Genomic DNA, 14,041 nt, shown 5'->3' with positions numbered 1-14,041 from the left:
CCTAGCTTTTCCTTACCAACTTTCTTAAATAGTGGCACACCATGTTAGCCAACCTCCAGTCTTCCTGGACCTCAACTGTGACTATCATTGATACGAATATCTCAGCAAGGGGCCCAGCAATCACTTCCCTCGTTTTCCACAGAGTTCTCGGGTTTCCCTGATCAGGTCCTGGGGATTTGTCCTCTTTTATGCGTTTCAAGAAATCCAGCACTACCTCCGCTGTAATACGGACACTTTTCAAGATGTCACCATCTATTTCCCCAGATTCTATATCTTCCGTGTCCTTCTCCACAGTAAATGCTGATGCACAATATTTGTTTAGTGTTCCCCCAATCTCCTACGGCTCCACATACAGGCTGCCTTTCTCATCAATGAGGGGTCCTATTCTCTTCGTGTTAATCCTTTTGTCCTGAATATATTTGTAAAATCCCTTTGGATTCTCCATAACTCTATTTGCCAAAGCTATCTCAAGTCCCCTTTTTGCCCTCCTGATATCCCTCTTAATTATAATCCTACTGCCTTTATACTCTTCTAAGGAGTCACTCGATCTCTCCTGTCTATATCCGACATATGCTTCTTTCTTTTTCTTAAGCAAAACTTCAATTTCTCTCGTCATTCAGTTTTTTGCCAACACCTACCAGCCTATCCTTTCACCCTCATAAGATTATACTGTCTCTGGACACTTGTTATCTAATTTTTGAAGGTTTCCCATTTTTCAGCCAACTTTTTACTCTCAAACATCTGCCCTCAATTGGCTTTTGAAAGTTCATGCCTAATACCGTCAAAGTTAGCCTTCACCCGATTTAGAAATTGGCTTTTAGATCTAGTCTATCCTTTTCCATCACTATTTTAAAATTTAATACAGTTATGGTTGCTGGCCTCAAAGTGCTCCCCCAGTGACACCTCAGTCCCCTGCCCTGCCTTATTCTGCAAGAATAGGTCAGGTTTTGCACTTTCATTATTTGGAAGTACCTATTAGAGAATCAGAAAATTGTCTTGTACACTCTGAACAAATTCCTCTCCATCTAAACCCCTAACATTATGGCAGTCCCAGTCCATGTTTAGAAAATTAAAATCCCCTACCATAACCACCCTATTATTCTTAAAGATAACTGATCTCCTTACAAATTTGTTTCTCAATTTCCCACTGCCTATTAGGGGGTCTATACGTATATGGACTTCAGTAAGTCTCCTCATGGGAGACTGCTTAGCAAGGTTCAATCTCATGGAATACAGGGAGAACTAGCCATTTGGATACAGAACTGGCTCAAAGGTAGAAGACAGAGGGTGGTGATGGAGGGTTGCTTTTCAGACTGGAGGCCTGCACCAGTGGTGTGCCACGAGGATCAGTACTGGGTACACTGCTTTTTGTCATTTATATAGATGTCTTGTATGTGAACATAAGAAGTATAGTTGGTAAATTTGCAGATGCCACCAAAATTGAGGTGTAGTGGATAGCGAAGAAGAAACCTCAGATTACAATGGGATCTCGATCAGATGGGCCAATGGATTGAGGAGGGGCAGATGGAGTTTAATTTAAAATGTAGTATTTTGGAAAAGCAAAGCAAATCAAAGCAGAACTTATACACCTTAATAGTAAGGTCTTGGGGATCGTTGCTGAACAAAGAGACCTTGGGGTGCAGGTTCATAGTTCCTCGAAAGTAAAGTCACAGGTAGATAGGATTGTGAAGAAGACATTTGGTATGTTTTCCTTTATTGGTCAGAGCATTGAGTATAGGAGTTGGGAAGTCATGTTGCAACTGTACAGGACATTGGTTAGACCACTTTTGGAATATTGCATGTAATTCTGGTCTCCTTCCTATCAGAAGGATTTTGTGAAGGTTGAAAATGTTCAGAAAAAATTTACAAGGATGTTGTCAGGTTTGGATGATTTGAACTAAAAGGAGAGGTTAAATAGGTTGGGCCTGTTTTCCCTGGAGCATCAGAGGCTGAGGGGTAAACATATAGAGGTTTATAAAATCATGAGGGGCATGGATAGGATAAATAGACAAAGTCTCTTCCTTGGTGGGGGAGTCCAGAACTAGAGGGCATAGGTTTAGGGTGAGAGGGAAAGATGTGAAAGAGATCTAAGGGGCAACTTTTTCACACAGAGGGTATACATATGTGGAATGAGCTGCCGGAGGAAGTGGTGAAGGCTGGTACAATTACATAATTTAATAGGAATCTGGACAGATGTATGAATAGGAAGGGTTTAGATGGAAATAGGCCTAGCGCTAGCAAATGGGACTAGATTAGGTTAGAATATCTGGTCGGCATGGACAAGTTGGACCGAAGGGACTGTTTCAGTGCTGTACATCTCTATGACTGTAAAGGCAGTGTACAAATGAGTTGTTTAGAGCTGTGAATCTCAGGTTTATACTTGATATTGATTTTCAAACACAACAATTCAGTTTGGAATTCAGTCAAGATAATCCTGGAACGCTTCAGGAAGCATGGGCCACTTTTGGTGGTTTCTACGTTGCTCATTTCAGGACAGAACTTCAGACCAGTTGTCAAAACTGATGTATGATTGGATGATAAAAGAAAACTACATCATAACTTTGCACTCTCCTTGTTTAGCAAAAACTGACTTTTGTTTGGATCTAATGGAAAATTAATAAATGCAGAAAATGCTTTTAGAGAATATTATATTCTGCCTGGAGGACTTGTAATGATATTAAAATTATTCTGGTTCTTCACCCATGGAATTGGTAACAATAAAATGTACATTGGTTAACCTCCTAAGACTGTGGTAACAATTCCTCAATCTGTTCAAGACATCATGGTGGAAGCATTTGTTGAGTGTATGTCACTACTGCAGGGATTTAGCATAAGGAAGAGTAGTCACAGTTGTGCTTGATGCAGGACCTCTTATTCAAAGAAGCCTACTTTTACAACTAACTTACATCAGATCAGATGTGTAGATTGGCATATGTTTGGGGGCTTAGGCTGCTGGGTGGGATTAGGATGGGAAGCCAGGTAAGTGGAAAACTACTTAGCATTGTTGTCGGGGCGAGTTCAGGGTGAAGGAGGGGAATGGTATTTAGTCCAGCAGAGTCAGGTTAATGGGGCTATGGGTTGGAGGAATGCAGGTGGATCATTGCTGAGTAAAGTAACATTTTGCCATATTTGTTTGCCATATTTGGTTGCCATTGTAAGCATAGAACATGATTAGATCCTCATTATTATTCCTTTTAATGAAGCATAAAGCTACCATCAGTGGAATACTAAATTCTGTAGTTTTGTGTGCTCACGCATTAACCATTTTTCTGTGATACTGAAAATGCGATAATTTTGGCAATTTCTGTGCCATATTAGTGTTGCCATCTGAAAATTAATTTATTTATTTCTGAGCCATTTAGAACAGAAAAGCAGTATGCTTTTATCCCATAATTATGGAATGGATTCAAATCTAGGTACCAGAGATGAATCAGCAATGTGCTGACTTGCACCACCTAATCTCTCCATTTTAATTGTGCATGTAGATTGTGTCACCTTTTAAATGTGGTTTCGGTACAGAGGAAATAGGAGCAGACAAATGGAATACTGCAACCTTGTGTACTCGTAACATCAATTATTTGAGAGAGAAAGTGAATGGTTACTTAATTCAATTCAGGAAATGGCTTGTGTGGGACTGAAGAGATGAGTATTGAAATTTGAAGACCAAATATCTCTGAGGTATTTGAATTGTTTACCTGCTTAATTCTGCAGTTAGCAAATTAATCACTCAATTTTCATTTTTCCATTAAAAGATTTTGAAATACAATACATTATTCATCATCTCCTTTCTATAAGGAACCAGAGGAAACAGTCTCAAATAAGAGGTAGTAGGCTGTTTTGGACATTGAGGAGGAATTGCTTCACTGGGAGAGTGGTCAATCTTGGATTCTCTCACCTTGAGAACTGTGGAGGCATAGTCACTCCACAGCCGACAGAGATCAGTAAATTGTAGAAATTAAAGACCAGCATTTGTTGGCCACTTTGGAATATTGCGTGCAATTCTGGTCTCCTTATCGGAAGGATGATGTGAATCCTGAAGGGATTCGGAAAAGATTTACAAGGATGTTACCAGGGTTGGCAGATTTGTGCTATAGGGAGAGGCTGAATAGGCTGGGGCTGTTTTCTTTGGAGTGTCAGAGGCTGAGGGGTGACCTTTATAGAGGTTTATAAAATCATGAGGAGCATGGACAAAATACATAGACAAGGTCTTTTCCCTGGGGTGAGGGAGTCCAGAGGTAGAGGATGAGAGGGGAAAGATATAAAAGGGACCTAAGGAGGAACCTTTTTGCATAGAGGGTGGTGTGTGCGTATGGAATGAGCTGCTAGAGGAAGTGGTGGTAGCTGGTAAAAATACAGCATGAAAAGGCATCTGGATGAGTATATGAATAGGAAGGGTTTCGAGGGATATGGGCCAAATGCTGGCAAATGGCAATAGATTAGGTTAGGACATCTGGTCGGCATGGACAAGTTGGGCCAACGAGTCTGTTTCCGTGCTGTACATCTCTATGACTCTGTAAGAAGCATGAGAAAATTGTGTGTTAGATGATCAGCCATGGTCTCGTTGAATGATGGAACAGCCTTGGTCTCTCCTATTTCTTATGTTCTTGTGCGCGGATGGTTTGTTACACAGTCCAAGGCAAATTATGTCATGTACAAGAATGCTACTTCAATATATATAATTCCACATTTTTTCTGTAAACAAACAATTGGAAATTCCCATATGTGGTTACCAATTTACAGGAAGAGCAAACATTCAAATGACTTTCACAATGTGCAAAGCAGAAAGCCCAGTTCTAAGTTATAAACCAAACTGAGTTCAGTTAGCATAAGGTAGTTGAGTATGCACTTAGCTTTTGAGCTCCGATTTGCAGTTATTTTGTTTAAGACAATAAAACAGCTTGCATTGGACTTAACCTGAACAAGAAGTATAATCAGCCCTATGGATCAAGATGGGATTGACAAGTTCAGGGTACTCTTTACAAGAGAAAAGCTGATCATTCAAAGACAGAAAACTTGAATTTAGGTTGACAAGCAGCAATGGCTGGGGAACCTCAAGTGTGGATGGGTTATTTGTTTGAGTTTTAACTACTTTTATATAAAAGTTGTTGTGGTTCTGTTCGCCGAGCTGGAAGTTTTTGCTGCAAACGTTTTGTTCCCTGGCTAGGGAACATCATCAGTGCTATTAGTGTGGAGACTGGGGTAAGGACATGGCCAATATAAAAGTAGTTTTATATAGCATGGTCATCAGATCTCTACGTGAATTTGAGGACTGTAGATGCTGGCGATTTAGAGTCGATAGTGTGGTGCTGGAAAAGAACAGCAGGTCAGGCAACATCTGTGGGCGGCACGGTGGCACAGTGGTTAGCACTGCTGCCTCACAGCGCCTGAGACCCGGGTTCAATTCCCGACTCAGGAGACTGACTGTGTGGAGTTTGCATGTTCTCCCCGTGTCTGCGTGGGTTTCCTCCGGGTGCTCCGGTTTCCTCCCACAGTCCAAAGATGTGCAGGTCAGGTGAATTGGCCGTGCTAAATTGCCCGTAGTGTTTGGTAAGGGGTTAATGTAGGGGTCTGGGTGGGTTGCAGTTCGGCGGGTCGGTGTGGACTTGTTGGGCCGAAGGGCCTGTTTCCACACTGTAAGTAATCTAATCTAATCTAATCTGTAAGTAATCTAATCTAATCTGGGGAGCAGGAGAATTGATGTTTTGGGCAAAAACCCTTCATCAGGAATGAGACTGAGTTGAGGGAGTGGTGAGATAAATGGGTGGAGATCTCTATCTCCACTTTGTCCTGCTAGTGCTTCCTACCTATTGTGCAGTAGCTGATATAAATTTTTAGAGCTGTCTGAAAGAAATTTGTCAAGCCACCATCATAAATGGGGGGAGTGAGGTTGGTTACTCAGCAATACTTTGTCATACCTTAAAATCTTCTATCTAGCTCATGATTAATGAGTCTTCATTGGAGGATATTTTTGCTAAATAAAAGTTTGCAGATGACACCAAAATTGGGGGTGTAGTGGACAGTGAAGAAAGTTACCTCTGATTAAAACGAGATTTTGATCAGATGAGCAATGGGCTGAGGAGTGGCAGATGGAATTTAATTTAGATAAAGGCGAGGTGCTGCATTTTGGGAAAGCAAATCTTAGCAGGACTTATACACTTAATGCTTAGGTACCTGGGAGTGTTGCTGAACAAAGAGACCTTGGAGTGCAGACTCATAGCTCCTTGAAAGTGAAGTCATGGGTAGATAGGATAATGAAGAAAGCGTTTGGTCAGAATATTGAATACAGGAATTGGGAGATCATGTTGCGGCTGTACAGGACATTGGTTAGGCCACTTTTGGAATATTGTGTGCAATTCTGGTCTCCTTCGTATTGGAAAGATGTTGTGAAACTTGAAAGGATCAGAAAAGATTTACAAGCATGTTGCCAGGTTGGAGGACTTGAGCTATAGGGAGAGGTTGAATGGGCAGCAGCTGTTTTCCCTGGAGTGTCGGAGGCTGAGGGGTGACCTTTATAGAAGTTTATGAAATCATGAGGGGCAAGGATAGGATAAATAGACAGTCTTTTCCCTGGCATGGGGGAGTCCAGAACTCAAGCATGAGAACTTAGGGTGAGAGGGGAAAGATATAAAAGAGATTTTAAGGGGCAACTTTTTCATGCAGAGGGGTGGTGTGTGTGGGGAAAAGGGCTGCAGAGGAGAAGTGGTGGAGGCTGGTACAATTGCAACATTTAAAAGGCATCTGGGTGGGTATACAAATAGGAAGGGTTTGGAGGGACATGGGCTGGGTGCTGGCAGGTGGAACTAGATTGGATTGGGGAATGTGGTTGGCATGGACAAGTTGGACTGAAGTATTTGTTTCCATGTTGTACATCTCTATTACTCTGTAACACATTTAATTATCTTTATTTGTCTTTAAAGGGCAGATAGTTAAGTATTTTAACATCTGCAAAATCACAAAAGAGTTGACACACAGAATTTTCTTGAGATTTACTATGTAAAATGGGATAGGCATTACATGAGCCAACTGAAAGTTAAAGATCGCAGTACTCCTTTTTAAGACAGCAATTTATTGGATGCCATAGAGGTGGTCCTCCACCCAATGATATATTGTAATTGACAGTGCTATGTCCAGTCTGCAATTAGCTGAAACCTTCATGAGGCATCTCATTTAATGGCAATATTCCCAAGCTGTTGGGTGGCTAGGATAATCCAATTGGTGTTCTGGTTTTAAGTGATAGGTGGAGGTAGAGCACAGAGAGAAGAAGAGTTGGACAGTCAGGAGTGGATAACAATCGGCCTAGGAGAATGAATTGCTACTATTGGGACAATTAGTAGCTAACAATGAGTTGTTTGTTAAAGCAAACTTGGTGTGTGGAGACTGGGGTAAGGACATGGCCAAGATGCCTCAAGCTCAAATTCTTGAACTCAATGTAGAGTCCAGAATGATGTAAAGTTGCCAAGCAGAAAACTGAGCTTTGGAGTACTGCAGCAAACCTGATACAGACATGTTGGCAGTGTGTTGAAATGGCTGGCAACTGGAAGCTCCGGGTCTTTTTTTTTGCAGACAAGAACGTAACTGTTCAACAAAGCCGTCACCCAATCTGCTTCATTTCCCCAGTGTAGAAGAGAGCCCTTTGTCAGCAGCGAATGCAGTAGACTAAAATGAATGAAGTGCAGGAAAATCACTGCTTCAAGTGAGGGGGTGTGTTTGGGCCCTTAAGTTCATTCTCCGAGGCTGATTGTTATCCACTCCTTTGACCGACTGTTCTCCGCTGTCTTTGAAGTCTATCTCCACCTGTCATTTACTCATTACCCATGCTCGCACCCTATCTTATGCCTAAGAAACAAGGTTTTGCTGGCTACCATTGGTTCTGAGGAAGAGTCACTGCACCCAAAACATTAACTCTGATTTTAATCCATAGATGTTTCCAGACCTGCTGAGCTTTTCCAGCAATTTCTGTTTTTATTCCTATTTGTGTTGCTCTTTTGATGTTCTCTATGCCAATTCTTTATCTTTGATATTTGTGCTTAAAGGAACAAGTGGTTTCTCTTGTTCTCTGCCCTAAATCTCTTGTCTTTGACCTGCTCAATTGTTATAAATAAATTGTCTTTATTTTAATTAAGTCTTTCAAATCACTCCCATTTTTCCCCAGTTTAAGAAAGTTATCACTAATTTACCAATTTTTTTCCTTGCATTTGTACCCCTGGTCTGGAGAAATATTTTCGTAAAATCTGCACTGTATTCTCTCTGTCACTTTCCTTTTCAGATTAACACTAGATAACTCTCTGGTTTGTGAAAGGAAAAAGTTACAAGCTTAATTGAGTTTAATAGCTTAAAAAAATTATAGTAGTTATGATGTATTGAATTTTGCCTTAGGTGGCAAAGGAATGGCCACTGATCTCGAAGAAACTAGCCCACAAGAATCTAGTGATCACATTAGAGTAGATTTCCCATTTACCCAGGTCAGTTTGTTTTTGGCAGCACATTAATGGAATCTTTTAAACATCAGTAGTGTGATCAAATGGATTTAGGCAGACAGTCATGTGGAACTATATTCTCAAGTAGTGAACTAGGAAGTATAAACTAAGCACTTTCTTTCCCTTTTGAGTTTTGAAGATGTGAAGTAAATTATTGAAACCTACACGTGATTAAGTAGAAGTCAAATTATCACAAACTTTTAGTATAGCTTGTGGAATTTTTGATCATGAGGAAGAATTTTAATTAATTAATGCAAGGTTACTTTTATCAGAGTCAGCGAGGCTTTTTAGTACTAATGATGAAATTAGTATGCCATGTACTTCAGCTCTTCATACACCTTTTTCAGTAAACTTGAACTGAAAGCGAAGTGTGGATGATCTTATTAGTTTCGTGATACCCAATCGATTCTATTTTGAAGGGGTGATCAGCAATCTAGCTTCTGGAGAAGCTTCGAATCAAATGTTTAACTGCATTTATGTGGACTTCAGAGCAGTCAGTTTTAGAAAAGAAGTGGCAAACACCAGAATTATTGCAAAATTGAGGTCATTGCCTAGAAATCTCTTTGCTTTTCAGTGAGGCTTAATATATTCTGTGGGATGTGTGCAGTGTTGCTCTTGCTTAATATTATTTGGTTGGGGTGGGATGGAGTAGGTGGGGGGTGGGGAAGAGAACATCCACTTGGTACTTGTCCCACATACAGTATTCAGGCTATTGCATGTATTGATGTGTGCATTATTGTTTTACAGATTTGTATTACGGTGGGGAAGCCTTGTCAGTTGAACAGCCACAATCTTTTACTTGTCCTTACTGTGGGAAAATGGGGTTCACTGAAACAACTCTCCAGGAACACGTTACTTCAGAGCATGCAGAAACATCAACAGAAGTGGTAAGAGTCATCCTGGGATTTTGAAAAATTTGTTATTGTGATATAGGTGATACTGACAAGGTTGCATTTATGGCCCATCATTAGATGCATTGAGGGCATTAGGTTAGCCACAAAGTATGGGACTTTCACAGGCTAGACTAGATAGACCAAACATATTGTAAGTTCAAGGATCGGAAACTTGAGACACCGGAAGTCTTGCCTATTGGCTGGAGAGCTTGGGAAAGACCTATGCTGCCTCTTTACAGAATGGTCCACTAAAGTACAAAGTAGTCAAGCATGGTGAGGCCACCATGGAAGGCTTGTGTAAAGGTTTTCCTTGGGAATCATGACCCTGGAAACAGAGGTCTTGCCTACCAAGTACTCTTGGTCAATCAGAGTGTGGCATTCTTGTCATCAGCAGTACAGTTGAGAAAGTTGTGGCTGCTGCAGAAATAAACTGTACTGGGGGCCTCAGGATCCTGAAATGACAGGCCACAGGTAAGTAATGTATGATGATGGTTGTATAGGAAGGAGGTTGATAGCAAGGATAGGGTTTAGGTCTTAGCGCCATTCCTCCCTGTTCCTGATTTTACATCTCTTGATCAGGCACTAGGTAGGTTGTACACACAGGTTCAGCTGTCATGCACACTGGGTACTAACGTGTCCATCTGTCCCTGAGTTGAGCACAGGAAAAGAAGGTTGAGGTCATTGAGTGATCATTTATTAGCCCATTAAGAATCTCCATTAGTGACGTTTGGAAGCTCTATCATGGCATGCCTGCCTGTAGCTTAACTCCAGCAGAAGTGGGAAGCTGGTACCAATCAGGCTTATCCCCATGTCGCTTAATTCAATTGCCACCTCCAAGCCTGCCACCAGTGAAAGCAGAGAATTCAATTTGTGAACCTTGGGTTGGTAATTCAGTCAGATAAAGAGTAAGCTTTTGTACTTCAAGTTGACTGTACCTTCACCTACCATTCAACTTCAGGATCATTGTCTTTAACCTCGTATTCTCTTGTACTGGCTCTTTTCCATCTGCTGTTTGTAGCTAGAACTGTTTGAATCTTTGCCATACCTATTTGCCCTGGATTTTTCTTTGTGAATATCATTGTTTGTATTTTGACTCGAGGTTTGGACCCAAACCTGTCATATCATTTTCCCCCTTTTTTCTTGGTTCCTTGTTTCGAGTTACTATGGTGTGCCAACTTTCATTTTTTCCCTTGTTTATTTACTTTGGTCTATCAGTGCATCTCCTCTTGCTCCAAAGTGTTAGGTTTGAATTCCCTAGAATATATGCAAAGCTACCATTCTGCACCCTTCAAGGGGCTGATCAAGGCACCTATTGTTACCTCTTACTGACTATCCATAATTGCAAATTATTGATTAATTTGTGCAGCACAGCTGTCTGGGACTATTCATACCAGCTAACCATTCCAGAATCTAAATGATCAATACCCTTAGTATATGGTGTCAGAATATGTTATTATTAGCAATCAAGATCCCTGCAATGATGACCTAACTATTGTGTTAGCATCATGAATGTTAGAGAAACATGGCTTACAAATGGCAACACCTTGACATTTGGCAAAACCTCCTTACGTGATGATAAATTCCACCACCTGCATTATTCAAACTGCTATATTGACCTTAACCACAAAATCACAGATTGGTCTCTTTTCCCCATTCTTCTTCCATCTACTTCTGGGCACGGTAACTTAGTCAGGTTTAGTAAACTCCTCTTAAAATCAATTTCGTCTGCCATCCTCACCAAGCCTCCCTTTGAGTTTCTCATCAAAATCTCTTCACATCTCTCCTATTTTTTCCTTTGCTGTAATGCCTCCTCTGTGATCTCATTACCTTGCTTTGTTACAACTACTGTTGTAAAATCTTAAGTCCATTCCTGACTCTGCCATTTCTCAGGACTTCACTACTCTTATCATCTTGATCAAAGATGAGGCCTTCCTGATCGCCCATGTTTACTTTAGCTTTTTCTTTTTGCCATTTTCAGGTATTTGCTACAATACTGTCTACCTTCTTCATTCTGTCCTCATTTCTGCTTTTAACGCCTTTTGTCCCAAGAAAAACATCCACACTTGCCATATTTGTTCCATGTTCAAGGCACATGGATGAGTGTGTCCAGTGTAGATTTGATTTAGAAACATTAGAATCTCTACAGCATGGAAGCAGGCCATTCATCTCAATGAGTCCACATTGACCCTCTGAGGAGCATCCCACCCAGACCCTCCCCATTTCTGTAATCATGCATTTCCCATGGATAACCCACTTAACCTATACATCCCTGGGCATTATGGGCAATTTAGCATGGTTAATCCACCTAAACTAAATATCTTTGGACTGAGAGGAAATCAGCACCCAGTGGCAACCCATGCAGACACTAGGAGAATGTACAAACTCCACACAAACAGTAGCCCAAGATCCCTGGCGCTGAGAGGTTGCTAACCACTGAGCCACCGTGCCACCTGCCATCCTTCACCAGAACTGGCTGGTTGTATTACACTCTCTCCCTTTTCTGTAAACTACTCCCTACCCCAATATCATCAAGGACTATGAAGATAATCCCTGATTTTATTGCTCCATGATCGATTGATATCTTGAACTTTGGGAGATTCATTGTTTAATTTTTCTCTTTCTCATCTATAAACTGCTGCTGTTATTTGCTGTGTCTTCAGCCATTGAGGCCTTTGCTCTAGAAAGCTACTCTTAAATTTTGCCAACTGTTCACCTTTTTACTCTTTAAAACTCACCTGTTTGACCAAGCTGTTTCTAATGACTCCTTCAATGATCTGAAGAATCAAAGATGCAGTAGTTCCGTTCTCTGTGCAATCCCGTTTTATAGGAAAATCACTCAATAACAGCAGCATTTAAACAAATGGGTCCAGAATCACGTTGCAACCAATACACGCTTTAAACATTCACACTTTAGAAACAGTGTTCCCATTTCATCAATCGTGCTACAACAAATTTGCATTAATGAAACACCCATTATAGCTGAATGATGTGTACTTAGAAAAAAGCAGTCGAATGATCAAGTGTTTCACTTTCCTTAAGGAAAGTTTTTTTAGCCCAATTATTATATTTCTGTGAAACACTGTTTGTACTACTTTCTTCTAAGTTGCATCTTTGATTCTTCAGATTATTGAACCACTATTTAATGTTGTTGTTTTATAGGAATGGGCAAGTGACAGACTCTAATTCCACCTCAGAACAGAAATCAAACTTCATCGTGTTAGCATTATAGAGTCATAGAGATGTACACGCAATCAGACCTTTTGATTCAACCTAGGGAAAAGACTTTGTCTTATTTATCCTATCCATGCCCCTCGTGATTTTATAAACCACTATAAGGTCATCCCTCAGTCTCGGACACTCCAGGGAAAACAGCCCTAGCCTATTCAACCTCTCCTAAGAGCTCAAATCGTCCAACCCTGGCAACAACCTTGTAAATCTTTTCTGAACCCTTTCAAGTTTCACAACATCTTTCCGATAGGAAGGAGACCAGAGTTGCACGCAGTATTCCAACAGTGGCCTAACCAATGTCCTCTACAGCCGCAGTTCTGAACCTCAAGTTTCCTTTGCAGCATTTGAGCTAAATGGTATTCCAAGCCCCTTTAATACTTTAAAGGAGTACTAATAAGTGCAGAGTTCAGAGCACAATATTTATTATAGGGCTCCTCTTTCAGGGCTATTTTTATTTTTAGTGCCTAATTTTTTTCAGACTCTCCAGCTCCTTTATTAGATGAAGCAATCCTGTAGTTATGTTGTTTTCAGTACTTGCATTGACATATAGGGCACTTGACTCAGAAGTAAAATTAGAAAGATTTGTCAATATTTTCAACAATTATCAACCCTCCATTAAATTTAAATCTACAACGCAGAACAAAAGCATTAATTTCCTTCATAGTATGTGTATAAATTGACACAATGCAGCAGGCGCAAATTATCAACAGAAATTTTTTTTTCCCAAAAGAAGTGATACTTTTCTGGATCCAAGGTCATAACACTAAATACACTCTCCAGATTGCTGAGGTTACAGCTAATGCATTTCCATCGTATATTTACAAAAATTAGAATATTTTAGTCAGGCAGTTAGTAACTCAGAATCTATCTAACAGTTGATAAAGTGTATTTCCAGTGTGTTGCCCCTATAGTAGCTCCTGAAAATACACAGCATTAAGCTGCAAATTCCATGTTCTGTTGCAAGTAATTTTTCTTAACACACTGATTTTAAATTGTCCTAGCTTTTAATTAGCTTGAGTCTCCTATTTGAAACTGTTATATCATCTTTGTAGCTCCTGCTGTTTCCCAACTCCATTGCAGCCTCTTGCTATCTACTGCCACCACCCCACAGCCTCCCATTCCCTTGCTGCCTTCCTCCCCTGTCCCCTTGCAGCTTTCCTATCCCTCCTAATTCCACTCCTTACAGTCCCTCCCATCCTACCTGTCAGCTTCACACTCTCTTCCATTCTTGATTGCAGTTTCCTGTACTTTCTCATTTCCCCAATTACAGCTTCCCATACTCTCCCTTCTCCCCTCTCCGCTAAAGAAGTTTCCAGTTCTTCCTCCCACCTTGGCCTCCTCTGCAACGTCCCTAGACCACAACCCACCTGTTATCTTGTCACTACTGGCATTTAACCTGTTTTCTGCTCTTTGAGTCCAGATAGGTTGTTTCTTTCCTGCCTT

At 40.7% G+C, this 14,041-nt stretch overlaps 1 protein-coding gene across 1 annotated transcript in view; it reads left to right on the top strand.

Moving 5' to 3' along the window:
- The window catches only part of kcmf1 (potassium channel modulatory factor 1), a 119,149-nt gene that overhangs the window by 61,913 nt on the left and 43,195 nt on the right, over window positions 1-14,041 (top strand). Inside the window, exon 3 of the mRNA XM_060840609.1 lies at window positions 9,225-9,364. Within this exon, the coding sequence (XP_060696592.1) occupies window positions 9,225-9,364 (140 nt within the window). The remainder of the gene's footprint in view (window positions 1-9,224; window positions 9,365-14,041) is intronic.

Source organism: Hemiscyllium ocellatum, chromosome 2 (assembly GCF_020745735.1).
Source record: "Hemiscyllium ocellatum isolate sHemOce1 chromosome 2, sHemOce1.pat.X.cur, whole genome shotgun sequence".
Taxonomy (NCBI): Eukaryota; Metazoa; Chordata; class Chondrichthyes; order Orectolobiformes; family Hemiscylliidae; genus Hemiscyllium; species Hemiscyllium ocellatum.
The sequence above is the reverse complement of the archived record's forward strand: the minus strand, read 5'-3'. Positions and strand labels throughout refer to the sequence as shown.